This window comes from Hyperolius riggenbachi, chromosome 7 (genome assembly GCF_040937935.1).
Source record: "Hyperolius riggenbachi isolate aHypRig1 chromosome 7, aHypRig1.pri, whole genome shotgun sequence".
Lineage (NCBI taxonomy): Eukaryota > Metazoa > Chordata > Amphibia > Anura > Hyperoliidae > Hyperolius > Hyperolius riggenbachi.
Window position 1 is genome coordinate 133,084,425 of NC_090652.1, and position 26,424 is coordinate 133,110,848.

Consider the following 26,424-nt stretch of genomic DNA (forward strand, 5'->3'; position numbering starts at 1 on the left):
CAGACAAGGGAAGTCCAATAAGCAAGCAGAGGTCGAAATCCAGATAATAAGAACAGGTAAACAGAGCAGCCAGCAAACAAGAGCAAGAAGCTATCACGGGCAATGACAGAAAGCGTTCAGCAGGTTTAAATACTACATGCGACCAATCAGTGGCCGGCCACACGCACACAACAGCCAATCACACGCAGGCATCAATCAGCTGACAGCGTGATCAGCTGACCCAGTTGACCACAACAGGTCAGCTGACCCACCCAGTACTGACCAGCAAAACTTCCTGACAGTATCAGCCATAGCACAGTGGTCAGGCGCACCACCTTCGACGTGGGAGACCAGGGTTCAATTCCAGGCAGGGTAAACAACCAATATTTTATATTATTTACATAAACCCCCACCTGAGTGTCAGCTGACTCTACCTCTGTCTCTGCCTCAGACCATACTGCTACCGAGAGGAGCGATTCCTTACAGCACCATTAAGTGTATTTTCTGGGAAAATTCTGCCACTTTATCTGTATTTTCTGGGGAAAAGCTGCACCATTATGTGCATTTTCTTGGTAAAAGCTGCACCATTATGTGCATTTTCTGCAGAAACACTGCCGCATTATCTGTATTTTCTGGTGGGACACTGCCATTATGTGTATTTTCTGGGGAAACACTGCCGCATTATCTGTATTTTCTGGGGAAACTCTGCCACTTTATCTGTATTTTCTGGGGAAAAGCTGCACCATTATGTGCATTTTCTGGGGAAACACTGTGCCATTAACTGTATTTTCTAGGGAAACTCTGCCACATTATCTGTATTTTCTGGGGAAAAGCTGCACCATTATGTACGTTTTCTTCGGAAACATTGCTGCATTATCTGTATTTTCCGGTGAAGCGCTGCCATTATGTGTATTTTCTGGTGAAACACTGCCGAATTATCTGTATTTTCTGGGGGAACGCTGCCCCATTATCTGTATTTTCTGGGGAAACGCTGCGCAATTATGTGTATTTTCTGGTGAACCGCTGCACCATTATATGTATTTTATGGGGAAATGCTGTGCCATTATGTGTATTTTCTGGTGAAACGCTGCACCATTATGTGTATTTTATGGGGAAAAGTTGCACCATTATGTGTATTTTATGGGGAAAAGCTGTGCCATTATGTGCATTTTCTGGGAAAACGCTGCTACATTATCTGTATTTTCTGGGGAAACGCTGCTGCCATAAATATATTTTCTGGGGAAACACTGCCCCATTATGTATATTGTATATACACGTCTGTCTCATTATGTCACATGCCACCTCAGTATTCCTTTAAGCAATGCTTTAAATTATCCTGTATTTTTGATATTTAACAAAATGTAAAAGATAAATCCTATTAATAATATATGGTCAATAAAAATAGAAATAACACTATATTTTTCTGTGCCTGAAATTGCATACATTACCTCCAAGCAGAAAAAGCATCCCAGTTAAGAGCAGCAGCAGGTATGCCCTTGCTAGTATGCTAACAAAACCCGTCATTCCTCCAAAAATCATCAGGATCAGACTAAGAGGCAGCAGAATGACGAACGTCCCATGCATGCCTGCAGGAGAAAATATATTTCTTGTTATTCTGAAATACAACTCTGATGAATAAAAATTAGAAAATGTATTAACACCATGAATTGCTTTCTCATTTACATATGTCTGAAACTGCACAACTGGGTCAATGACTATAAAACTAAGCATGTTCCAGAACAAATTATTCTTTAAGCAAGTTAATGCTTTCAATGTTTTGTAGCCTAGTACCTTCTGTAATTACATTATCCATCTATTTGCATCTTGTTACCAACTTTAATGAAAGTGCTGGTACTTTGTAAGTCATAAAATGGAATGTTAAAGTGGTGTGAAGCATTTCCTCTTTGTTCTAAAAGATTATTTACCACCTTAAACCTACTACCACAAAAAAATTGTAGCAAAACAGCATACAGCATTTTGATTTACAATGGAAAGCTCCTTAAGCTTATGATCCATATCCGAAGAGGTGATAACATTATATTTTGTTTACATTCCTCTAATGTTACATTTATTTACAGCCAGCCACCTGCTGAAATGAAACTGTACGGAGCTGACAAGCAGAGACATGATAAATTATCACTAAATAGCTGCTGTATTTATATATTAAAATCTATGAATAAAATGCAATGGCAGCATTCAGAGCAGATAAACTGTACTTTGGGAACTTGTCACTTTTAAACAGACAATATTACTTGTGCACAAAAGCAAATATGGTATCTGTATGGGTAATACAAAGTAGGAAAACACATTTTTATTGAATGTTATGTCAGAGTTTTATACCACTTTAATATTATTTTACTTTGTTACCATGTATTAATAGGTTATGAAAAAGATTGCCTTGCTTCATGGATGTTTGATGAAAAGAAGTCTGCCTGCTCTGAATTTTAGAATTTAGTTTTTTTCCTTTGTCTGCAGATTGGGGTGTTTTTATTTTCCAAAGTTTTTCATATTCTTGTCACTTTGCTAAAATCCTGGCTTTCATTTATCTAAAATATATGCAATGTGGTAGACAAATTGAGTAATATTTAAAGGACAACTGAAGTAAGAATAATATGGAGGATGCCATATTTATTTTCTTTTAAACAATACCAGTTGCTTGGCAGCCCTGTTGATTTATTTGGCTGCAGAAGTATCTGAATAACACAAAAAGCAAGCATGCGGCTAATCTTGTCAGACCTGACAATGTTGTCAGAGACATCTGATCTGCATGCTTGTTCAGGGTCTATGACTAAAAGTATCAGAGGCAGAGGATCAGCAGGATAGCCAGGCAGATGGTATTGCTTTTAGGCAGCCTCCATATCCCTCTCTCTCTTCAGTTGTCCTTTAAGGGCTGCACATTTTGATCACTGTTATCAGTAACTCTTACCACAGTAGATTCTTTCACATTGGTTGCCGGGATTGTTACTCAAGATTTCACAAAACTCTTTCACACAGCCAGCAGGTATTGTTGATGAGGCGTCTTAAAACCTCCCATTATTTTGATTTGATACATCTTTGAACTTTTACCCAGATAGAAATCTCAAGGAAAGTGCGCTAAAAGTGGATAAGGGCCCTTCCACAGTGCATGTGCTCCAAGCAGATTTTGGAAGCCCAAGCATTTTGCTGATCCCAAAGGCACCATGATTACCATAGTAATCGCAGTGCCCTGTACAGAGTGGTAGAATCCATCTTTGGTCCAATCACAATCCCAGTGCATGCTGCAGTTTGCTGGCATTGGTGATTGGGTTATATGTAAAGAAGCGCATCAAATTCCATGGCAGACACAATGCAGTGCTATGCATTTTGCTATGCAAGCTTATTTTGATAAAAACTTACAGCTGCTTTTTTTTCACCTTCAGGAAATGAAATTGTGCCCGCCAATCGCACCCTGAAATAGTTGAAAATATACGAAAATTGCACTTGCAGCGCACCACAATTGTGATCACGATTTTCAGTGTGAAAGGGCCATAATAGAAAGGGGTTAAGAGACAATTTTGGATTGGCTTCCCTGGAGGAATGTATTATTCAGGCTGAGAAGGAAAAGATGTATGAAATTTTAACCTCCTTAGTGGTAATCCCGAGTCATGCTCGAGGCGGAAATCCGCAGCTCGGTGTGGTAATCCCGAGCCTGAATGATTTATATGCAGGAGCTGCTGCAGATCACTCTGCGGTATGTTTTTTTTTTCCTCTTTCCTTGTTTTTAGGGTCTAAAAACTTGTGAAAAAATTGCACGGTTTTTAGACCCTAAATCTGGAAATAATCATAATGCCAGGGAGGTTAAATAAGACAGAAAATAATAAAGGTTTGAAACAATTACATGGTAAATGTACGATGCAACCCTATATTATATAACTGTTCAAAGTGTGCAACCTTTATATTTCATCCAATTTGCCTAGAATTCATCATACATACCGCATTTTTCGGACTTTAAGATGCACCTAGGTTTAGAGGCCAAAAAATCAGGGAAAAAAAACTCTAAACCTGGTGCCTCAATAGTGTCTTATGGCCCCTTCCCCCAACTCCAAGCTGTCTCTAAGCTACTCTATCTAAGCTACACTGCACTAATCCCTGTTGCACCCGCCAGTTACACTACACTACATACTACACTACACTACACTAACCCCGGCTTCCCCACCCGCTAAGCTACACTGCAGCAACACTACACTATAATGCACTACACTAACACTTCAATACTGCACCAGATCCTGTCGCTGCACTCCTCTCCTCCTCGCTCCAGCCCTGTTCATGTAGACACGTTTCTTCCCTTCTCCTCCTGCAGCTGCTGGTGATATAGCAGAATACTGCGACCACCTGCAACCACTAATGCAGAAGTACAGAAGCAGGAGGTATGGAGGACCTAGAGATGTATAGTGGCAGGCAGCTGCAGTGTCCCACTATATCGCCAGTAGCTGCAGGACATGAGCAAGGGGGGAGGAGCGCGGCGCCGGATGTGGTAAGTGCCTCCCTGCACACTCTGCACCACTAGTTACTTAATCTTTGGAATACAAGACACAACCACTTTTCCCCCAGTTTTATTATAGCCTTATATGCCAAAAAAATACGGTAATTGATATATCAATAGGATCCAGAACATGAGCAAAGTCTACATACATTTTATTTTTTAGCCTATTTTAGCCTATAAAAATGAAACACCCTACTGTGGACAGTATAAAAATGTTTATGGCTACATTGCTTGCAAAAATTCCCCATTAGGATGGGTATACTAAGGTCCTCTATACTGTCATTCTTCTGTGCTATGGTCAGGATAGTTCTGTATTAATAAATATTAGAATAGGTAAGAGTTTCTCCACTGATATAGTCTTCTTTAGCTGTCTGTATCATATAAATCTTGTGTGGGGCCATTTTCACACACAATAGGATACCTCTTACTGGAGGAACTGAGCCCTTGATATTATGTATCTGATGGGTTTGGAGTACCTACATTTTTCTAGTTGTGTATATATAGTTGAATCTCTATGAACAAAAAGGTCTATTATTCATAGAAGGATTGTTTAAGATGCTCCATACAATGTTTTATTACAGCTAGGGTGCCAATTCCAATAATGTATTCTGTGGTCTGGGTTCACTGTACAGCAATTTTTGTTTTTCGTTGTAAGCCATGGTTCATCATTAATTGTACATGAACCTCTTTCTTGGGCAACAGGGATACCAAAAGTTTATCTGGAACTGAAGTGGTCCTTAAAGGGGACCTGAAGTAAGAGGTATACGGAGGCTGCCATATTTATTTCCTTTTAATCAATACCAGTTGCCTGGCAGCCCTGCTGGTCTATTTCTCTGCAGTAGTATCTGAATAACACCAGAAACAAGCATTCAGCTAGTCTTGTCAGATCTGACTTTAAAGTCTGAAACACCTGATCTGCTGCATGCTTGTTCAGGGGCTATGGCTAACAGTATTAGAGGCAGAGGATCAGCAGGGCTGCCAGGCAACTGGTATTGCTTAAAAGGAAATAAACATGGCAGCCTCCATATACCTCTCTCTTCAGTTCCTCTTTAAAGGGACTCCTAGCACCTCTCATGGGTATGCCTTTAAGCATACCCATGAACAATTGAGTGTGTCAGCACACTTACCAGCCACTCGTTTTATCCAAACTCCCCCTGGTATTGCTGCTATAAAATGCATGGGGCCAGACGACTTCCAACAAAGTCGTGCTATGACCCCTCTGGAGGAGCCTCTTGCAATGGCCATGCATGTAACTTTCTCTTCCTGCTTCATTCAGTGATGCACCTCTTTAACAGAGAAGACAAGGTTGACCCAGAAATTATAACATAGCCAAGATGGCAGCTGTGATTTTTAAATTGAAATTGAATGAAAACTATTTGGTGTAGAACGGTGATTCAGAATCAGGCATGAAAGAGGAGAGCACAAGCTAAAGAATGGTATGCATCTTTAAGTACTTTGCAGTACTGGTCAAAGTCCCTTTAAAGTGAAGCAAGCACCATTTTTTCCTGCAGTTCCTTTTGGTTTCTAATAGCTATGTGATGCCCCTTTAAACTCATCTGGGGCAAGTATTGTCATATATTCCTGTATTGTCATATATTCCTGTATTGTCATATTGCTGTATGTCACCCCTAAATATTGTCTGTAACCTAAATTAATGTTCAGCGCTGCGTAATATGTTGGCGCTTTATAAATACAATAAATAATAATAATAATAATAATAAAGTAACAGGTGTGGGTAATTTAAAAATCACGACTGAAAGCAGATAAAAAGGAGAGAAGTTCACTTAGTCTTTGCATTGTGTGTCTGTGTGTGCCACACTAAGCATGGACAACGGAAAGCGGAGAAAAGAAAAGACCTGACTTGAGAACCAAAATTGTGGAACAATATCAACAATCTCAAGATTGATCCATCTCCAGAGATCTATATGTGCCTGTGTCCACAGTGTGCAACATTATCAAGAAGTTTGCAACCCATGGCACTGTAGCTAATCTCCCTGGTCGTGGACAGTAGAGAAAAATTGATGAAAAGTTGCAATGCAGGATAGTCCGGATGGTGGATAAGCAGCCCCAAACAAGTTCCAAAGAAATTTAAGCTGTCCTGCAGGCTCAGGGAGCATCAGTGTCAGCCCGAATTATCCGTCGACATTTAAATGAAATGAAACACTATGGCAGGAGACCCAGGAGCAGGGGTGAGCCTGGGGTGCCTGGCACCTGGGTGCAAGATTTTCTCTGGCGCCTATGGGAGTGGTTAAATTAACCGCGCCCAACCACATAACCACACCCATGTCCTTCCTAATCACACCCACACCTTCCACCTCTTTACGCATGCATGTGATACCCCATTCCTACCCCTCTTCCATGGGCTTGCTCCTGGCTGGCTTTGGCTTCCTGCGAGTCTGCTAGTCTCTGGACTGACTCAGGCTGAGAGGCTCTGCGAGTGCGACGCAGTCACACACTGCGTATTTATGGCTGCCTGCGGCCACCCTACTCTCACTCGCTGACGTCGGCTCCTCCCCCCTGCCAAGCCCAAGGTGGGCTGCCTGTATCTTTTCCGTTGCGCCACACAGCCTGCCAGTGTTGCCAACCTTTCACGTTATTTTTTACTGACAAATACCTAAAAATTTACTGACAAAAGATTTTTACTGACAAAAATTCCCCACTAAATGCACATAAGAGACAGCTTTTCCCCATGTAAATGCACATAACGAGAGACAGCTTTTCCCCATGTAAATGCACATAACGAGAGACAGCTTTTCCCCATGTAAATGCACATAACGAGAGACAGCTTTTCCCCATGTAAATGCACATAACGAGAGACAGCTTTTCCCCATGTAAATGCACATAACGAGAGACAGCTTTTCCCCATGTAAATGCACATAACGAGAGACTGCTTTTCCCCAGCAAATGCACATAACGAGAGACTGCTTTTCACCAGCAAATGCACATAACGAGAGACTGCTTTTCACCAGCAAATGCACATAACGAGAGACTGCTTTTCACCAGCAAATGCACATAACAAGAGACTGCTTTTCACCAGCAAATGCACATAACAAGAGACTGCTTTTCACCAGCAAATGCACATAACAAGAGACTGCTTTTCACCAGCAAATGCACATAACAAGAGACTGCTTTTCACCAGCAAATGCACATAACAAGAGACTGCTTTTCACCAGCAAATGCACATAACGACAAACAGCCAGTGTCCCCGGGATATGTAGCCAGGGGGTATATGTGCCCGGGATAGGTAGCCAGGGGGTATATGTGCCCGGGATAGGTAGCCAGGGGGTATATGTGCCCGGGATAGGTAGCCAGGGGGTATATGTGCCCGGGATAGGTAGCCAGGGGGTATATGTGCCCGGGATAGGTAGCCAGGGGGTATATGTGCCCGGGATAGGTAGCCAGGGGGTATATGTGCCCGGGATAGGTAGCCAGGGGGTATATGTGCCCGGGATAGGTAGCCAGGGGGTATATGTGCCCGGGATAGGTAGCCAGGGGGTATATGTGCCCGGGATAGGTAGCCAGGGGGTATATGTGCCCGGGATAGGTAGCCAGGGGGTATATGTGCCCGGGATAGGTAGCCAGGGGGTATATGTGCCCGGGATAGGTAGCCAGGGGGTATATGTGCCCGGGATAGGTAGCCAGGGGGTATATGTGCCCAGGAAAGGTAGCCAGGGGGTATATGTGCCCAGGAAAGGTAGCCAGGGGGTATATGTGCCCAGGATAGGTAGCCAGGGGGTATATGTGCCCAGGGAAGGTAGCCAGGGGGTATATGTGCCCAGGATTTGTAGCCAGGGGGTATATGTGCCCAGGATAGGTAGCCAGGGGGTATATGTGCCCAGGATAGGTAGCCAGGGGGTATATGTGCCCAGGATAGGTAGCCAGGGGGTATATGTGCCCAGGATAGGTAGCCAGGGGGTATATGTGCCCAGGATAGGTAGCCAGGGGGTATATGTGCCCAGGATAGGTAGCCAGGGGGTATATGTGCCCAGGATAGGTAGCCAGGGGGTATATGTGCCCAGGATAGGTAGCCAGGGGGTATATGTGCCCAGGATAGGTAGCCAGGGGGTATATGTGCCCAGGATAGGTAGCCAGGGGGTATATGTGCCCAGGATAGGTAGCCAGGGGGTATATGTGCCCAGGATAGGTAGCCAGGGGGTATATGTGCCCAGGATAGGTAGCCAGGGGGTATATGTGCCCAGGATAGGTAGCCAGGGGGTATATGTGCCCAGGATAGGTAGCCAGGGGGTATATGTGCCCAGGATAGGTAGCCAGGGGGTATATGTGCCCAGGATAGGTAGCCAGGGGGTATTATGTGCCCAGGATAGGTAGCCAGGGGGTATTATGTGCCCAGGATAGGTAGCCAGGGGGTATTATGTGCCCAGGATAGGTAGCCAGGGGGTATCATGTGCCCAGGATAGGTAGCCAGGGGGTAATATGTGCCCAGGATAGGTAGCCAGAGGGTATTATGTGCCCAGGATAGGTAGCCAGAGGGTAATATGTGCCCAGGTTAGGTAGCCAGAGGATAATATGTGCCCAGGATAGGTAGCCAGAGGGTAATATGTGCCCATGATAGGTAGCCAGAGGGTAATATGTGCCCAGGATAGGTAGCCAGGGGGTAATATGTGCCCAGGATAGGTAGCCAGGGGGTAAAATGTGCCCAGGATAGGTAGCCAGGGGGTAATATGTGCCCAGGATAGGTAGCCAGGGGGTAATATGTGCCCAGGATAGGTAGCCAGGGGGTAATATGTGCCCAGGATAGGTAGCCAGAGGGTAATATGTGCCCAGGATAGGTAGCCAGGGGGTAATATGTGCCCAGGATAGGTAGCCAGGGGGTATAGGGTCCCCGTTTAGGTAGTGACAGGAGCGCACCCAACCCTCCCCTCCCGCCGCTGCTGCCTCTGCCGCCGCCGCTCCCCCCTCACCTTGCAGCAGCTTCAGACCTCAATCAGCGGGCGACCCGACCAGTAAGAAGGCGCCAGGCGCACCCGCTCTATATGCGGAAGTGATGTCACTTCCGCATATCAGTGCGGCGTGCTAGGTCCTAGCGCCCGCCCGCCTGATCGAGGTCTGACGCGGCGCCGGCGGCTAGAGGGAAAGAGGGAGCGAGCGAGCGGCGGCCACAGGGGGAGAGCGGCGGCCGGGCGGCGCCTCTCAGAGGCAGGCGCCTGGGTGCCTTGCACCCGCAGCACCCGCCCAGGCTCGGCCCTGCCCAGGAGGACCCACTGCTGACACAGAGACATAAAAAGCAGCACTGCAGTTTGCCACAATGTACTTGAGTAAGCCAAAATCCTTCTGGGAAAATGTACTGTGGGCAGATGAGACCAAGATAGAGCTTTTCTGGTAAAGCATATCATTCCACTGTTTACCAAAAATGGAATGAGGCCTACAAAGAAAAGAACACAGTACAGTGAAATATGGTGGAGGTTCAATGATGTTTTGGGTTGTTTTGCTGCCTCTGGCACTGGGTGCCTGGAATGTGTGCAAGACATCATGAAATCTGAGAATTACTAAAGGATTTTGGGTTGTACTGTAGAGACCAGTGTCAGAAAGCTGGGTTTGCACCTGAGATCTTGGGTCTTCCATTAGAAAAATTACCCCAAAGACAGGCGTGTCGCTAGGGGGTTTGATCCTGGGCACCACCCATGAACCTGTTGCAATGGTGCCCCAGATCCATTGTAGTCAGGTGCCCCGTGAGCCTCCCTCCCCCTGCAGTGTGCCAGCTCCCGCTATGATCAGACCTCAGATAGCAGCGACTGGGAAGGCAGAGCAGGACACACACATGCGGAAGTGATGTCACTTCCTGCATGTGTACCCGGGTAATGTGTGTCCTGCTCTGCCTTCCCTGTTCTGAGGTCTGTAGCACTGCCTTAGTACTCCCACCCATCAAAGCAGAGCAAAGCCCCCAGCAAAGAAAACCCCGGACCCCAGCCTAGCGATCCCCGCCCCAGCCTAGCAAAGCCCCGAGCAAAGCAGACCCCAGGCACCAGCCTAGCGAAGCCCCCAGCAAAGCAGGCCTCGGGCCACAGTCTAGCAAAGCCCCAAGCAAAGCAGACCCTGGACCCCAGCCTAGCGAAGCCTCCAGCAAAGCAGACCCCGGTCCCCAGCCCAGCAAAGACCCCTAGCAAAGCAGACCCCAGCCTAGAAAGCAGACCCGGGCCCCAGCCTAGCAAAGCCCCCAGCAAGCCCCCTGGGCCCCAGCCTAGCAAAGCCCCCAGAAAAGAAGACCCCGGTCCCCAGCCCAGTGAAGCCCCAGCAAAGCAGACCCCAGCCCAGCAAAGAAGACCCCGGACCCCAGCCTAGCAAAGCCCCCAGCAAAGCAAAGCCCCCATGTCCCAGCAAAGCAAAGCCCCAGAAAAGCAAAGCCCCCGGGCCCCAGCAAAGCAAAGCACCAGCCCAGCAAAGCCCCCGGGCCCAGCAAAGCAAAGGGCCTCAGCTCAGCAAAGCCCCAGCTCAGAAAAGCAATTTCCCCAACAAAGCAAAGCCCCCGTGCCCTAGCCCAGCAAAGCAAAGCCCCCAGACCAGCAAAGTACAGCCCCCAGCAAAGCAGAGCCCCCAGCCTAGCAAAGCCCCCAGCAAAGCAAAGCCTCTGGGCCCCAGCCCAGCAAAGCGTACAGCCAAGCAAAGCACCCAAAAATGCCCCAAGCCCAGCAAAACCCTCACCCCAGCAAATTGCCCAACCCAGTAAAGCCACAGGTCCAGCACTCAGCAAATCCAGACGGGCTCAGCATCATCACCAGCCAGGCCAGCACAGCATCATCCGTGCCCCAGCATCACCGTTAGCAATGCCAGCACAGCATCACCACCAGCCAGGCCACAGCATCACCCCCAGCCAAGCCAGCACAGCATAGCATAGTATAGCATCACCACCAGCAGGCCCAGTATAAATGCCAGCCGAGTACAGCACACAGGTCAACCAGCCGAAGATGAGACAGAAGCCAGGTGAGGGCCTTATTTATGTGAAATACTGACTATTGAATATAATACTACCTATATGAACATAGCAGTAGTGTCACTTTCCCGTGACTTGACCACACCCATGTTTTCCAATCATTCCCTCTTGGTTCCCAGGGGTCCCCTGGATCTCCCAGGAACCTAGCAAAGCCCCTACCCAAAAATATGTCAAAAATCACCCAGAAATGGATGGCAACAAAGCACTGGAGAGTTCTGAAGTGGCCAGCAATTAATCCAGATCTACAGTGGATTGCAAAAGTATTCGGCCCCCTTGAAGTTTTCCACATTTTGTCACATTACTGCCACAAACATGCATCAATTTTATTGGAATTCAACATGAAAGACCAATACAAAGTGGTGTACATTTGAGAAGTGGATCGAAAATCCTACATCATTCCACAACATTTTTTACAAATAAATAACTGCAAAGTGGGGTGTGCGTAATTATTAGACCCCCTAAGTCAATACTTTGTAGAACCACCTTTTGCTGCAATTACAGCTGCCAGTCTTTTAGGGTATGTCTCTACCAGCTTTGCACATCTAGAGACTGAAATCCTTGCCCATTCTTCTTTGCAAAACAGCTCCAGCTCAGTCAGAATAGATGGACAGCGTTTGTGAACAGCAGTTTTCAGATCTTGCCACAGATTCTCGATTGGATTTAGATCTGGACTTTGACTGGGCCATTTTAACACATAGATATGTTTTGTTTTAAACCATTCCATTGTTGCCCTGGCTTTATGTTTAGGGTCATTGTCTTGCTGGAACGTGAACCTCCGCCCCAGTCTCAAGTCTTTTGCAGTCTCCAAGACGTTTTCTTCCAAGTTTGCCCTGTATTTGGCTCCATCCATCTTCCCATCAACTCTGACCAGCTTCCCTGTCCCTGCTGAAGAAATGCAACCCCCGAGCATGATGCTGCCACCACCACCATATTTGACAGTGGGGATGGTGTGTTCAGAGTGATGTGCAGTGTTAGTTTTCTGCCACACATAGCGTTTTGCATTTTGGCCAAAAAGTTCCATTTTGGTCTCATCTGACCAGAGCACCTTTTTCCACATGGTTGCTGTGTCCCCGAAATGGCTTGTGGCAAACTGCAAATGGGACTTCTTATGCTTTCTGTTAACAATGTCTTTCTTATTGCCACTCTTTCATAAAGGCCAACTTTGTACAGTGCATGACTAATAGTTGTCCTATGGACAGAGTTTCCCACCTGAGCTGTAGATCTCTGCAGCTTGTCCAGAGTCACCATGGGCCTCTTGACTGCATTTCTGATCAGTGCTCTCCTTGTTTGGCCTGTGAGTTTAGGTGGATGGCCTTGTCTTGGTAGGTTTACAGTTGTGCCATACTCCTTCCATTTCTGAATGATTGCTTGCACAGTGCTCCGTGGGATGGTCAAGGCTTTGGAAATCTTTTTGTAGCCTAAGCCTGCTTTAAATTTCTCAATAACTTGATCCCTGACCTGTCTTGTGTGTTGCTCCCAATATTCTCTTAGACAACCTCTGAGGCCCTCACAGAGCAGCTGTATTAGTACTGACATTAGATTACACACAGGTGCACTCTATTTAGTCATTAACGCTCATCAGGCAATGTCTATAGGCAACTGACTGCACTCAGATCAAAGGGGGCCGAATAATTATGCACACACCACTTTGCAGTTATTACTTTGAAAAAAATGTTTGGAATCATGTATGATTTTCGTTCCACTTCTCATGTGTACACCACTTTGTGTTGGTCTTTCAGGTGGAATTCCAATAAAATTGATTTATGTTTGTGGCAGTAATATGACAAAATGTGGAAAACTTCAAGGGGGCCGAATACTTTTGCAACCCACTGTCAATGCCATTGAATACCTGTGGAAAGGTCTTAAAATTGCTGTTGGGAAAAGGCGCCCTTCCAATAAGAGAGACCTGGAACAGTTTGCAAAGGAAGAGTGGTCCAAAATTCCTGGTGAGAGGTGAAAGAAGCTTAGTGATGGTTATAGGAAGTGACTAGTTTCCGTTTATTTTTTCCAAATAATATTGGTGTGCAACCAAATATTAAGTTAAAGGTGCCAATAATTTTCTCCAGCCTATTTTTGGAGTTTTGTGTGACATTATGTCCAATTTTCTTTTTTTCCTCCCTTTTTTAATTTGTTCCATTACACACAAAGGGAATAAGCACGTGTACAGCAAACCATGTGTTACTGCAATACTTTTCTGTGAGAAATACTTGATTTTCTGGACAACAAATTCGGCCATGACTGTAGCTAAAGCAACATTAAGTAACCATACAGAAACACACAAAAACACAAAAAGGACAAATACACTGCTGGATAAATTCATATAACACTAGCCATAAATTACATTCATTAAATCAGTGTGTGCTGCTGGTAAGGAATACAGTGTTTCCCCTAAAATAAGACCTACCCAGAAAAGCATGTTTGTAATATAAGCCATCCCCAATAAATAAGACCTCACATAAATGGGATGCTTTTAGTGTATGGGGAGGTGTGTGGTCCCTTACTGCACCTCCCTTGTGGCTGCGGTCCCCTCCGTACTTTATAACTGCTCCGATGACCGGCATAGTATTGAAGCTGTACGAGGCCCCTTTCACCCTCACGCTGACGCTGTACGCAAGGTTGCCTCTGCGCCCGCGCTCCCCTCTGTGCCCCAGGCGCACATTGATTATGATGAGAGGGGAGCGCGGGCACAGAGGCAACCTTGCGTAGAGCGTCAGCATGAGGGTGAAAGGGGCCCTGTACAGCTTCAATACTATGCCGGTCACTGAAGCAGTTACAAGGAACGGAAGGGGACGCAGCCACAAGGGAGGTGCAATAAGAGTCCACACTCCTCCCCATACAATAAAAGCGTCTACCCCGCTCCTGAGAGTAAGTCCCTCCTTCCCCCTCCCCCCCCCCCCCCGATAATAAGCCCTAGCACGTATTCCCCACCCCACCCCCCCAAAAGAATATAAGACAGTGTCTTATATTCTGGGCAAGACGGTACGAGCTGTATCACCATCAAATACATCACATCTGCCTTGCCATGGCTGGATCCCCTATGCCCCTACCATCTTCCTGCTTGTTTTCTGTTTTCACGCATACCATGGACCAGCAGTTTATAAATAATTGTCACTTCCTAAGGAGGCAAAACTGACTTGATAACAGTGTTGTGCAGATTGCTTTGCTACCAGCATTAATTAAACATCAAGAAAGATGTGCTAATTGGCAACATGACATCTCTGAGAATTCATTTTTTTAAAGTGTTTATCCATGCTAATAGGGCTGCCAACATTAAAATATTTTTTAATAGAGAAAACACAGAGCTGACAAATGAAACCTATTACTGAAAGAAGGTACTGAGTCTGAATAAAATCATAAATGTGGTTATTTTACACTCTATGGAGCAGGGGGATAAAAAAGGATAAGTAAAACGAATAAATGCAAGGGTCAGGTGGAAAGTCACAGCTCTTTTCATTTAATCAATTATGGAAAGATTTAATTTTAGACACAGTGGCCTTATTCAATTCAACTTTTCTCCTACATTTTCTGCTAGATGATTATTTTCACACATTATCAACAAAAGCCCTTTTGAGTCAACAACAAGAAAATACTATAATAATTTTGAAAATCCTTTCTTACCCACTTTTTGTTACTTTTTTATTTGCAGGGTGCTGAAAAGTAATTTTAGACAAAAGATGAAAAATTATCTCTTAGGAGAAAACTTAGGAGAAAATGTTAATGAAATATGGGCCAGTGCATCTTCTATTTCATCACATAATGACGGTACCTCTTTTATTTACACATTTATCATACCATTTTGTAAGATTTTAAATTTCTTCTTTTTTGGTATCATCACACTCCTCACCATTGAGTTAGAGGGATTGGAGATGTAGGGAGAGAAAAGATTAGCCTGATAGATGCAAGTTAAATTATACTAAAAAAAATACCTTGAGTGATACATAAAAAGTAAATGGCTGTTACTTTCTGGATGGCCGTTCTATATGAAAAACAGCATGTGTAAGGAGTAGTTTAGGTAGGCACTGTTAATAAACAAGATTAAATCCTGCCCAATGTTTGACCTAACTTCTCCTTTCTTTCACAAAGACACGCCCCTCCCCAGTGGTTCCTAACCTTAACCTCCCTCCCCCCCCCCCCCCCCCGGGGGCCCTAACCTTAAATCTCCCCTGGTGGACAACTAATCTTAACCCTCAACATCCTTTTGAAAAGGGCGCCGGGGCTACTATTATAACGAGAACCATGTTGCGCGGTCTTGCTTCATTATGCACTTCGGTGCAGAGAGCAAATATACAGTATGTCTATGTCCCAGATTTGGTATAAGTTAAATTCACACTTTAATTTTTCCTTGGCCCATGTGATTGTACCTGATCATTTTGTCTGGAAATCTAAAGTCTGTACAAGTGTCCCCAGATGTCTATGGCCACCTCTTTCTCTTTCAAAATGTTCTCAAACAGACAGGGGCGGTCCTGCCCCCCTCACCAGCCTCCACTCATTTGCCTTCTGAGCGGTGGCCTCCTTCTCCAGGAAAGTCCCTGCCCCAGTTGCTACAAATAGACCTCAGTTCAGCAGCGACAAACAGCGCCGCAGTGAAGGGAGGAGAGCAGCTCCCATAGCGGCGCATATACAGGGAATATTTACTGCCAGGAGAACTGCTCTCCTCCCTTCACTGTGGTGCTGCGGGTCACTGCTGATCTGAGGTCTATTAGTAGTGTGGGATACTGGGACTGTCCTGGAGATAGTGATCTCCGCTCAGAAGGTAAATGAGCTGGCTACTTATCGGTGGCACCTACCTGGCTAACCTATAGTGGTGGCAAGTATACTGGCTACCTATACTGGGGGAACTATACTGGCTACCTATACTAGGGCCAACTATGCTGGCGACCTATTCAGGTAGCACCTATACCTGGTCACTTACCTACCTATACTGGGGGTGTTTTTTTGGGGGGTTGCCTCGTAGCTATAACGTGTGGTGCAAATTGCTGGGTGTTGTGCATTTGTTCCAGATTGGGAAGGGGGGGGGGGCATATAGAACCAGCCCTGCAAACAGAGAGTCTCACTCAATACCTCTTTTGAGAAACACTAGATCAAATGTATGTGCCGTCATACACATATGTCCTTTGACTACGTACTCCAGTCCTACTGATAACCAATAAGAATTATTGATTACTAGGGATCTGCTCATGTCTAAAAGCTTTAACAGAAAACATTCTTTAATGTAATTAAAATAGGTTTAGCTATAGCCTTTTACAGATCATCAACCTGGTAAAACTGGTAACATATTTGGTACCATGTAACCATACTGGTAAAGTATACCAAGACAAATCCGAGCTAAACTTTCATCCATTTGAAGCAATCTCTGACAAAATAGAGTCTGTCTCACAGAGATAATGACAGGAAGTTTTGAATTAGGATGATACCATTTATTGGCTAATTTACAGAAAAAGTAAGCTTTTGGCTAATAAGCCTCCTTCAGGCTCTATTCCTGTTGACAGGTTTATTAGCTGAAAGCTTACTCTTTCTTAAAGTTAGCCAATAAAGCTAGTCTTTGTAAACAAGCGGAAAAAAAAAACAAGCACAATCGCAGAGTGCTCATGGCCATGGGAGCTACAATCACGAGAGGCCTGTCCAAGACCACGATTCAGCCAAGGGTCACAGAGGGGACAGCAGACATCTTACAGAGAGGACAGCAGCAGTCTCAAGCACAGCAGAACTTCAGCACAGAACAGATAGACTTCTACAGGCTGAAAGAAGCCCCAGGTGAAAGCCTTTCTGTCCGTTCTTAGCTCACGTAAATAAAATCTTTTTTGCACCCTAACTGCGCTAAGGGGCCCAAAGTCCAATGAGTACCTTTAGGATTTCACAGGTCATTTTGAGACATTTGGATTCTAGACTACTCCTCACGGTTTAGGGCCCCTAAAATGCCAGGGCAGTATAGGAACCCCACAAGTGACCCCATTTTAGAAAGAAGACACCCCAAGGTATTCTGTTAGGAGTATGGTGAGTTCATAGAAGATTTTTTTTTTGTCACAAGTTAGCGGAAATTGACACTTTGTGGAAAAAAAACCAATATAAATCAAGTTCCGCTAACTTGTGACAAAAAATAAAATCTTCTATGAACTCACTATACTCCTAACGGAATACCTTGGGGTGTCTTCTTTCTAAAATGGGGTCACTTGTGGGGTTCCTATACTGCCCTGGCATTTTAGGGGCCCTAAACCGTGAGGAGTAGTCTTGAACCCAAATGTCGCAAAATGACCTGTGAAATCCTAAAGGTACTCATTGGACTTTGGGCCCTTTAGCGCAGTTTTGGCTGCAAAAAAGTGCCACACATATGGTACTGCCGTGCTCAGAAGAAGTAGTATAATGTGTTTTGTGGTGTATTTTTACATATACCCATGCTGGGTGGGAGAAATATCTCTGTAAATGACATATATTAGATTTTTTTTACACACAATTGTCCATTTACAGAGAGATTTCTCCCACCCAGCATGGGTATGTGTAAAAATACACCCCAAAACACATTATACTATTTCTCCTGAGTACTGCGATATGACATGTGTGACACTTTTTTTGCAGCCTAGGTGCTCTAAGCGGCCCAACGTCCTATTCACAGGTCATTTTGAGGCATTTGTTTTCTAGACTACTCCTCACGGTTTAGGGACCCTAAAATGCCAGGGCAGTATAGGAACGCCACAAGTGACCCCATTTTAGAAAGAAGACACCCCATGGTATTCCGTTAGGTGTATGGTGAGTTCATAGAAGATCTTATTTTTTGTCACAAGTTAGTGAAAAATGAAACTTTGTGAAAAAACAATAAAAATCAATTTCCGCTAACTTTTGACAAAAAATAAAAATCTTCTATGAACGCTTCATACACCTAACAGAATACCTTGGGGTGTCTTTTTTCTAAAAAGGGGTCATTTGTGGAGTTCCTATACTGCCCTGGCATTTTACGGGCCCAAAACCGTGAGTAGTCTGGAAACCAAATGTCTCAAAATGACTGTTCAGGGGTATAAGCATCTGCAAATTTTGATGGCAGGTGGTCTATGAGGGGGCGAATTTTGTGGAACCGGTCATAAGCAGGGTGGCCTCTTACATGACAGGTTGTATTGGGCCTGATCTGATGGATAGGAGTGCTAGGGGGGTGACAGGAGGTGATTGATGGGTGTCTCAGGGGGTGGTTAGAGGGGAAAATAGATGCAATCAATGCACTGGGGAGGTGATCGGAAGGGGGTCTGAGGGGGATCTGAGGGTTTGGCCGAGTGATCAGGAGCCCACACGGGGCAAATTAGGGCCTGATTTGATGGGTAGGTGTGTTAGGGGGTGACAGGTGGTGACAGGAGGTGATTGATGGGTGTCTCAAGGTGTGATTAGTGGGGGGAATAGATGCAAGCAATGCACTGGCGAGGTGATCAGGGCTGGGGTCTGAGGGCGTTCTGAGGGTGTGGGCGGGTGATTGGGTGCCCTAGGGGCAGATAGGGGTCTAATCTGATGGGTAGCAGTGACAGGGGCTGATTGATGGGTAATCAGTGGGTGATTAGATGGCAGAACAGATGTAAACAATGCACTTTGGAGGTGATCTGAGGGTAGGTTTGGGGCAATCTGATGGTGTGGGTGGGTGATCAGATTGCCCGCAAGGGGCAGGTTAGGGGCTGATTGATGGGTGGCAGTGACAGGGGGTGATTGATGGGTGGCAGTGACAGGGGTTGATTGATGGGTGATTGATAGGTGATTGACAGGTGATTGACAGGTGATCAGTGGGTTATTACAGGGAAGAACAGATGTAAATATTGCACTGGCGAATTGATAAGGGGGGGGGGTGTCTGAGGGCAATCTGAGCGTGTGGGGCGGGTGATTTGGTGCCCGCAAGGGGCAGATTAGGGTCTATTCTGATGGGTAACAGTGACAGGTGGTGATAGGGGGTGATTGATGGGTAATTAGTGGGTGTTTACAGGAGAGAATAGATGTAAACACTGCACTTGGGAGGTGATCTGACGTCGGATCTGCGGGCGATCTATTGGTGTGGGTGGGTGATCAGATTGCCCGCAAGGGGCAGGTTAGGAGCTGATTGATGGGTGGCAGTGACAGGGGGTGATTGATGGGTGGCAGTGACAGGGGGTGATTGACAGGTGATCAGTGGGTTATTACAGGGAAGAACGGATGTAAATAATGCACTGGCGAATTGATAAGGGGGGGTCTGAGGGCAATCTGAGCGTGTGGGCGGGTGATTGGGTGCCCGCAAGGGGCAGATTAGGGTCTAATCTGATGGGTGGTGATAGGGAGTGATTGATGGGTGATTGATGGGTAATTAGTGGGTGTTTAGAGTAGAGAACAGATGTAAACACTGCACTTGGGAGGTGATCTGATGTCGGATCTGCGGGCGATCTATTGGTGTGGGTGGGTGATCAGATTGCCCGCAAGGGGCAGATTAGGGGCTGATTGATGGGTGGCAGTGACAGGGGGTGATTGATGGGTGATTGACAGGTGATTGACAGGTGATCGGGGGGATAGATGCATACAGTACACAGGGGGGGGGGGGTCTGGGAGAATCTGAGGGGTGGGGGGTGATCAGGAGTACCCAGGGGGCAGTTTAGGGACTAAAAAAAAAATAGCGTTGATAGATAGTGTCAGGGAGTGATTAATGGGTGATTAGGGGGGTGATTGTGTGCAAACAGTGGTCTGGGGGGTGGGCAGGGGGGGGGTCTGAGGGGTGCTGTGGGCGATCAGGGGGCAGGAGGGGGCAGATCAGTGTGTTTGGGTGCAGACTCGGGTGGCTGCAGCCTGCCCTGGTGGTCCCTCGGACACTGGAACCACCAGGGCAGGAGGCAGCCTGTATAATACACTTAGTAAACATTACAAAGCGTATCATACGCTTCCTATCCGGCGATCGTCGGGTTAACAACCCGCCGGCGCTTCCGATTGGCCGGCGGGTTGACGTCGCGGGTGGGCGGAGCCTATTGCCGGCGGATGCGCGCGCATCCCAGCGCGCGATCCCCGGCAAAACAGTGCCCCAGGACCTGACGCCATTCTGCCTTACGTGGTCCTGGGGCTGCCACTTTGCCACCGCCAATATGAAGTAGGCGGTCGGCAAGTGGTTAAGGTTAGGCTAGGCACCCACCTAGGGTTAGCTGTGGGGGGGGTAAGGTTATGCACCCACCTAGGTTTAGGTGGGGGGTTAAGGTTAGGTGCCCACCTAGAGTTAGCCATGGGGAGGTTAAAGTTAGTCATCCACCTAGGGTAAGGCAAGGGGAGGTTAATGTTAGGCTCCCACCAGGGGAGTTTTACTGTTAGGCACCACTGGGGTGGGGTCCTTAGTGGGGGATTGGTTAGCGTTAGGCATCAAGAGGGTGGGTTTTGTGTGAGAATAGGGTTAGGTTAGAACATAGTAAAATATACAGTAGGTAAAGTTACCATTATTCTACTATAGTGGATAATAGAATATCAGTAAAATTACTAATATTCCATTACTGTTATTTCATAGCCATTTTTACTTGCAGTGCTATAACTGATACACACTGGTAACCTCAAAGTTTTAGCCATGGTTTCCTTTGTAGAAGCTATTTTGATGTTTCTTTAATCCTCAGCGCAGTAACAGGGTCGTAACTAGAAATCACTGGGCCCCCCTGCGAAGCTTTGGATGGGGCCCCCTCCAGCCAGAACAGAGCACTCGGTTAGGGGTAGAGAGGTTGGGGGCTAGACGTTGTACAGAAGAGCTTGCTGAGCACTGAATAGGGACTGTCTACAAATCTTTGCAAAACTTTGTATGATTCCTTATCAGTGGCTGAGCAGATGCAGTCATTAGAACAATTGTGCAGAGCAGAAAGTTTTCTCTCTCCTTGCCCTTAGTTGTCACTCTCCCAGGACGGGGCCCCCTGTTGTTTCTGGGCCCCCCTGCTGCTGCATCATTTGCAGGGTCTATTGTTACGCCCCTGCGCTGTAATAACTGTTAATCCCACTGCTGTAGCCTGCAATCAGTGCTCATTGGTACACAGTGGCCACTACCAAGGGACAAACCACAGGCCAGGCTCAGTATATTTAACAGCAGGGAGTTACACTTTTTATTGCATAAAAAATATAAAACAAATCACTTACATTGTGGGTCCATGCATACTGGACCCTCACTGCATAAAAGAGCTTATAAGGTTTCTGCACTGACAAGCGTCTAAGTGCACCTTATTACACACAGCAGTAGTTCCAATAGAGATAGCCCGTCTCTCCTTCCCTACCAGGTTTTGGCGCTATGCCGTCATCAGGGGATCTTGATGTTTGAATTAACTGGTATTCAGGTAAAGGCCAAGCAACTAGATGAAAAATCTAGGTTAAGCATTTGTTTTTTTCTTCTGAATGTCTTATCAAAGAATAAATTACTTCTACAGTAAATATACATGTGAACAGAAATATGACTACTGGTAGTGGTGGTGATAGTTGTCCATTGAGAGTAGTAGTACTAAAGAAGGAAAGGGCAAACACAATTTAAACTCAGGCTAAAATATCAATTCATATACACATAACAAAAAACTATTTGAGAGGCAAAAAAAATGGCAGACATTGAGCAGTTAGAAGTTAGAAGTATGTATAATGCTTGTACAAGCCTGCTTTACTCAATAAGATTTGGTCACAGGTTAACTTTACATGTCAAGATAAGTAGTATCTTCTTTTGCTTTGCCCAGCAAAAATATCTTTGGTATCTTTAGTGAATATCGAGTTTTAGCTCCGTGCCTGCTGTGCATTTTCCTCTATATTAAGAAAGAACTCCAGCCAAAGGGTTTTGTTATGCAGGGGAAGTTTAGAACATGTCTTAGACTTTCACAGTTACAGTACTTCATGTTACTATTGGGGCTGTTGAGGAGATTATCCCTAAGGCCCATTTCATTAATGATTGCATTTTCAGCAATGCACAGTACTGCAATCCACATGGATATCAGCAGTACATAGACTGCACTGTCTAATGTTTCCATCCATGTGTTGCGATTCACTGCAGAATCAAAATGCCTTTTTTTTTAAATGTAAGTATTTATATAGCGTCGAAATATTGTACAGAGTATATTGTCTTGTCACTAGCTGTCGCTCAGAGGGACTTACAATCTATTTCCTACTATACAAGGGGTGCAGAATTATTAGGCAAGTTGTATTTTTGAGGAATGATTTTATTATTGAACAACAACCATGTTCTCAATTAACCCAAAAAACTCATTAATATCAAAGCTTAATATTTTTGAAAGTAGTTTTTAGTTTGTTTTTAGTTTTAGCCATTTTAGGAGGATATCTGTGTGTGCAGGTGACTATTACTGTGCATAATTATTTGGCAACTTAACAAAAAACAAATATATACCCATTTCAATTATTTATTTTTACCAGTGAAACCAATATAACATCTTAACATTCACAAATATACATTTCTGACATTCAAAAACAAAACAAAAACAAATCAGTAACCAATATAGCCACCTTTCTTTGCCAGGACACTCAAAAGCCTGCCATCCATGGATTCTGTCAGTGTTTTGATCTGTTCACCCTCAACATTGCGTGCAGCAGAAACCACAGCCTCCCAGACACTGTTCAGAGAGGTGTACTGTTTTCCCTCCTTGTAAATCTTACATTTTATGATGGATCACAGGTTCTCAATGGGGTTCAGATCTGGTGAACAAGGAGGTCATGTCATTAGTTTTACTTCTTTTACACCCTTTCTTGCAAGCCACGCTGGGGAGTACTTGGACGCGTGTGATGGAGCATTGTCCTGCATGAAAATGATGTTTTTCTTGAAGGATGCAGACTTCTTCCTGTACCACTGCTTGAAGAAGGTGTCTTCCAGAAACTGGCAGTAGGAATGGGAGTTGAGCTTGACTCCATCCTCAACCCAAAAAGGCCCCACAAGCTCATCTTTGATGATACTAGCCCAAAGCAGTACTCCACCTCCACCTTGCTGGCGTCTCAGTCGGACTGGAGCTCTCTGCCCTTTACCAATCCAGCCACGGGCCCATCCATCTGGCCCATCAAGACTCACTCTCATTTCATCAGTCCATAAAACCTTAGAAAAATCAGTCTTGAGATATTTCTTGGCCCAGTCTTGACGTTTCAGCTTGTGTGTCTTGTTCAGTGGTGGTTGTCTTTCAGCCTTTCTTACCTTGGCCATGTCTCTGAGTATTGCACACCTTGTGCTTTTGGGCACTCCAGTGATGTTGCAGTTCTGAAATATGGCCAAACTGGTGGCAAGTGGCATCTTGGCAGCTGCACGCTTGACTTTTCTCAGTTAATAGGCAGTTATTTTGCGCCTTGGTTTTTCCACACGCTTCTTGCAACCCTGTTGACTATTTTGAATGAAACGCTTGATTGTTCGATGATCACGCTTCAGAAGCTTTGCAATTTTAAGAGTGCTGCATCCCTCTGCAAGATATCTCACTATTTTTTACTTTTCTGAGCCTGTCAAGTCCTTCTTTTGACCCATTTTGCTAAAGGAAAGGAAGTTGCCTAATAATTATGCACACCTGATATAGGGTGTTGATGTCATTAGACCACACCCCTTCTCATTACAGAGATGCACATCACCTAATCTGCTTAATTGGTAGTAGGCTTTCGAGCATATACAGCTTGGAGTAAGACAACATGCATAAAGAGGATGATGTGGTCAAAATACTCATTTGCCTAATAATTCTGCACTCCCTGTAGTCATATGTCTACGTATGTATCGTGTAGTGTATGTATCGTAATCAGGGGCCAATTTAGGGGGAAGCCAATTACCTTATCTGTATGTTTTGGGATGTGGGAGGAAACCAGAGTGCCCGGAGGAAACCCACACAGACAAGGGGAGAACATACAAACTCCTTGCAGATGTTGACCTGGCTGTGATTCAAACCAAGGACCCAGCGCTGCTTTTGCTATGATTTTCCAAAAGGCACATCCAAACTACTGATAAATGTGACAAGAGTGATATTCTTTGCCTTTGGGAAGATTTTCCCTATTTTCCTGGTGAGTCTCTCCAATGTGACACATACTATCTGGTTTAAACTCCTTTTCACTGTATCAATGAGTTTGGTTTGAAGACCCCCCTAATTTCAAATAACTTGTTTATGCTGGTTGTATATAATCATGCTCTCAACTTCAATATGTATAGCTGATGTAAGTCCGCTGCACATTCAAAACATATAGTACTATATGCAGAAAACAAAAAGAAATCACATTCCATTTTTAGTATTGTCCTCATACTGCAGTATGTCATAATAAAAACACAGACATCTCATCAAGAAAACCAATTACTTTCAGAGGTGAAAATACCTTGTAGTTTTGTTTCTTTGTTGTGATACTAAATAGATCCTGCAAGGGGCAGTGCTGCACTAGCAGGTCAATACTATATATTTCAGAAGCAGCATCTACCACTGATTTACATAAATCACAGTAGATAATGTAAGAACTTCTACAATTAAGACGTAAAAACCATAACAATGTTTAAAAATGCAGCAATACTCTAAACACGTGACCAACATTTATGTATTTTTTTTTTTAGATTGCAGTTTGGTAGCTTATATTTTAGATGATAATGTTCTCTTCAAATCTTACACATCTTTATTTTCATTTAAGCAATTCATTTACAGCACAAACAAATTAAATATTTATATCACCCTTTTCTCCTGGTGGACTCAAAGTGCCAGAGCTGCAGCCACCAGGACACACTCAGTAGGCAGCAGTGTTAGGTAGTCTTGCCCAAGGTCTCCTCACTGAACAGATGTTGGTGGCTTACTGAACAGGGGATTTAAACCCTGGTCTCCTGTGTCAAAGGCCAAGCCTTTAACCAGTACTCTATCCAGCCACTGCTTTACAATATATTGTAATGCCTTAGATTACACTACTAATATTTATTAAATGTAACTATTCACATCCTGCAGATGAACTACATGTAAGGCGCATGAAAAGTTGATGGTACGCAAAGAGTGATGTTTATAGTGTGGTGGTGTGGAAATTAAATTGGATAGCCTGTTAAAACCATATACAATCATATCATAATGCAATTATTTAAACATACATAACCAGTTGAAGGTACAATATACGGTAAGTTAAAATAGAAGAACAACTCAAACTCACTTAGAAGTTGCTTTTCTGAATCGGTAAAGTTTAGGTTACCATACCAAAATGGATTCACCAAAGGAGAACACTTGTCTTTAACTAGAAGGCAAAAGAATGGAAGTATAAGTGACATGCCACAAATTCAAATACATTGCTGAATTGCAAAGTAGATGCTTCTTGCACTATTACTTACATTTACACATCCTCCAAAGTCCTGAGTGTGAGCTTAGGCTCTCTGAAAAATTCTTCTTCATTTCCAGTTTAGAGGCATCAATAATATACCAGAAATCTGTTCCGATAGCCACCACCAAAAACACAAAGCTCAAAATTCCCACAAAAGCCACAAACATAGACAGGAAACTTAACTTGAGCTTCATTGCAGGAGAGATCACAAATATACTCCAAAAGGTCAGCCCTGATGTAGATTTCTGCAGAACTCTATGCTTTGGATCCACAGCAGACTGAAATAAATATCATGTTCCATTAGTGCAGCATGAAAACCTGTCTTCCACCAGGCTCAGCAAGTTCCAGTGATGGTGTAAGCAGCCTGTGGCAGGAGCAGAAGTTCAGCAGGAATTGTTGCTCGCATGCAACCAGATGAGCACTGAAAGCTTTCTGGACTCGGTTGTGTATAAGAAAGACAAAGGGATCGGAAGGTGGAAAGGAAAACAGTGAGCTGACTGCAAATGTGCTGGTTTCACTGATCTTCCAAGAATGCTTTTTACATCCAACACATTTTGAGAAAAGGAATTTAAATGTAAGCTGTGAAATAAAAATTATATGTAAATGCTAAACAATTAAAATAGAACAGATAGCATTACAAAACAAAAGGCAAAATGAAGCCAGACTAGAATTTTACATCACACCAGGTTGCACAGGTAAATGGGTCTTCGATAGCTTACAGTACATTTGTTTTTTTTCTTAAAACAGAAAATCCTTT

General features: G+C 44.6%; 1 protein-coding gene across 1 annotated transcript in view; it reads right to left on the reverse strand.

Moving 5' to 3' along the window:
• Positions 1-26,210, reverse strand: part of TMEM114 (transmembrane protein 114) — a 35,360-nt gene extending 9,150 nt beyond the window's left edge. The window contains exons 1-3 of the mRNA XM_068244650.1: positions 25,678-26,210; positions 25,503-25,583; positions 1,428-1,565 (exon numbers count right to left, since the gene is read on the reverse strand). Of these exons, the coding sequence (XP_068100751.1) occupies positions 1,428-1,565; positions 25,503-25,583; positions 25,678-25,861 (403 nt within the window). The 5' untranslated portion in view covers positions 25,862-26,210. The remainder of the gene's footprint in view (positions 1-1,427; positions 1,566-25,502; positions 25,584-25,677) is intronic.
• Positions 26,211-26,424: the final 214 nt, after the last annotated feature.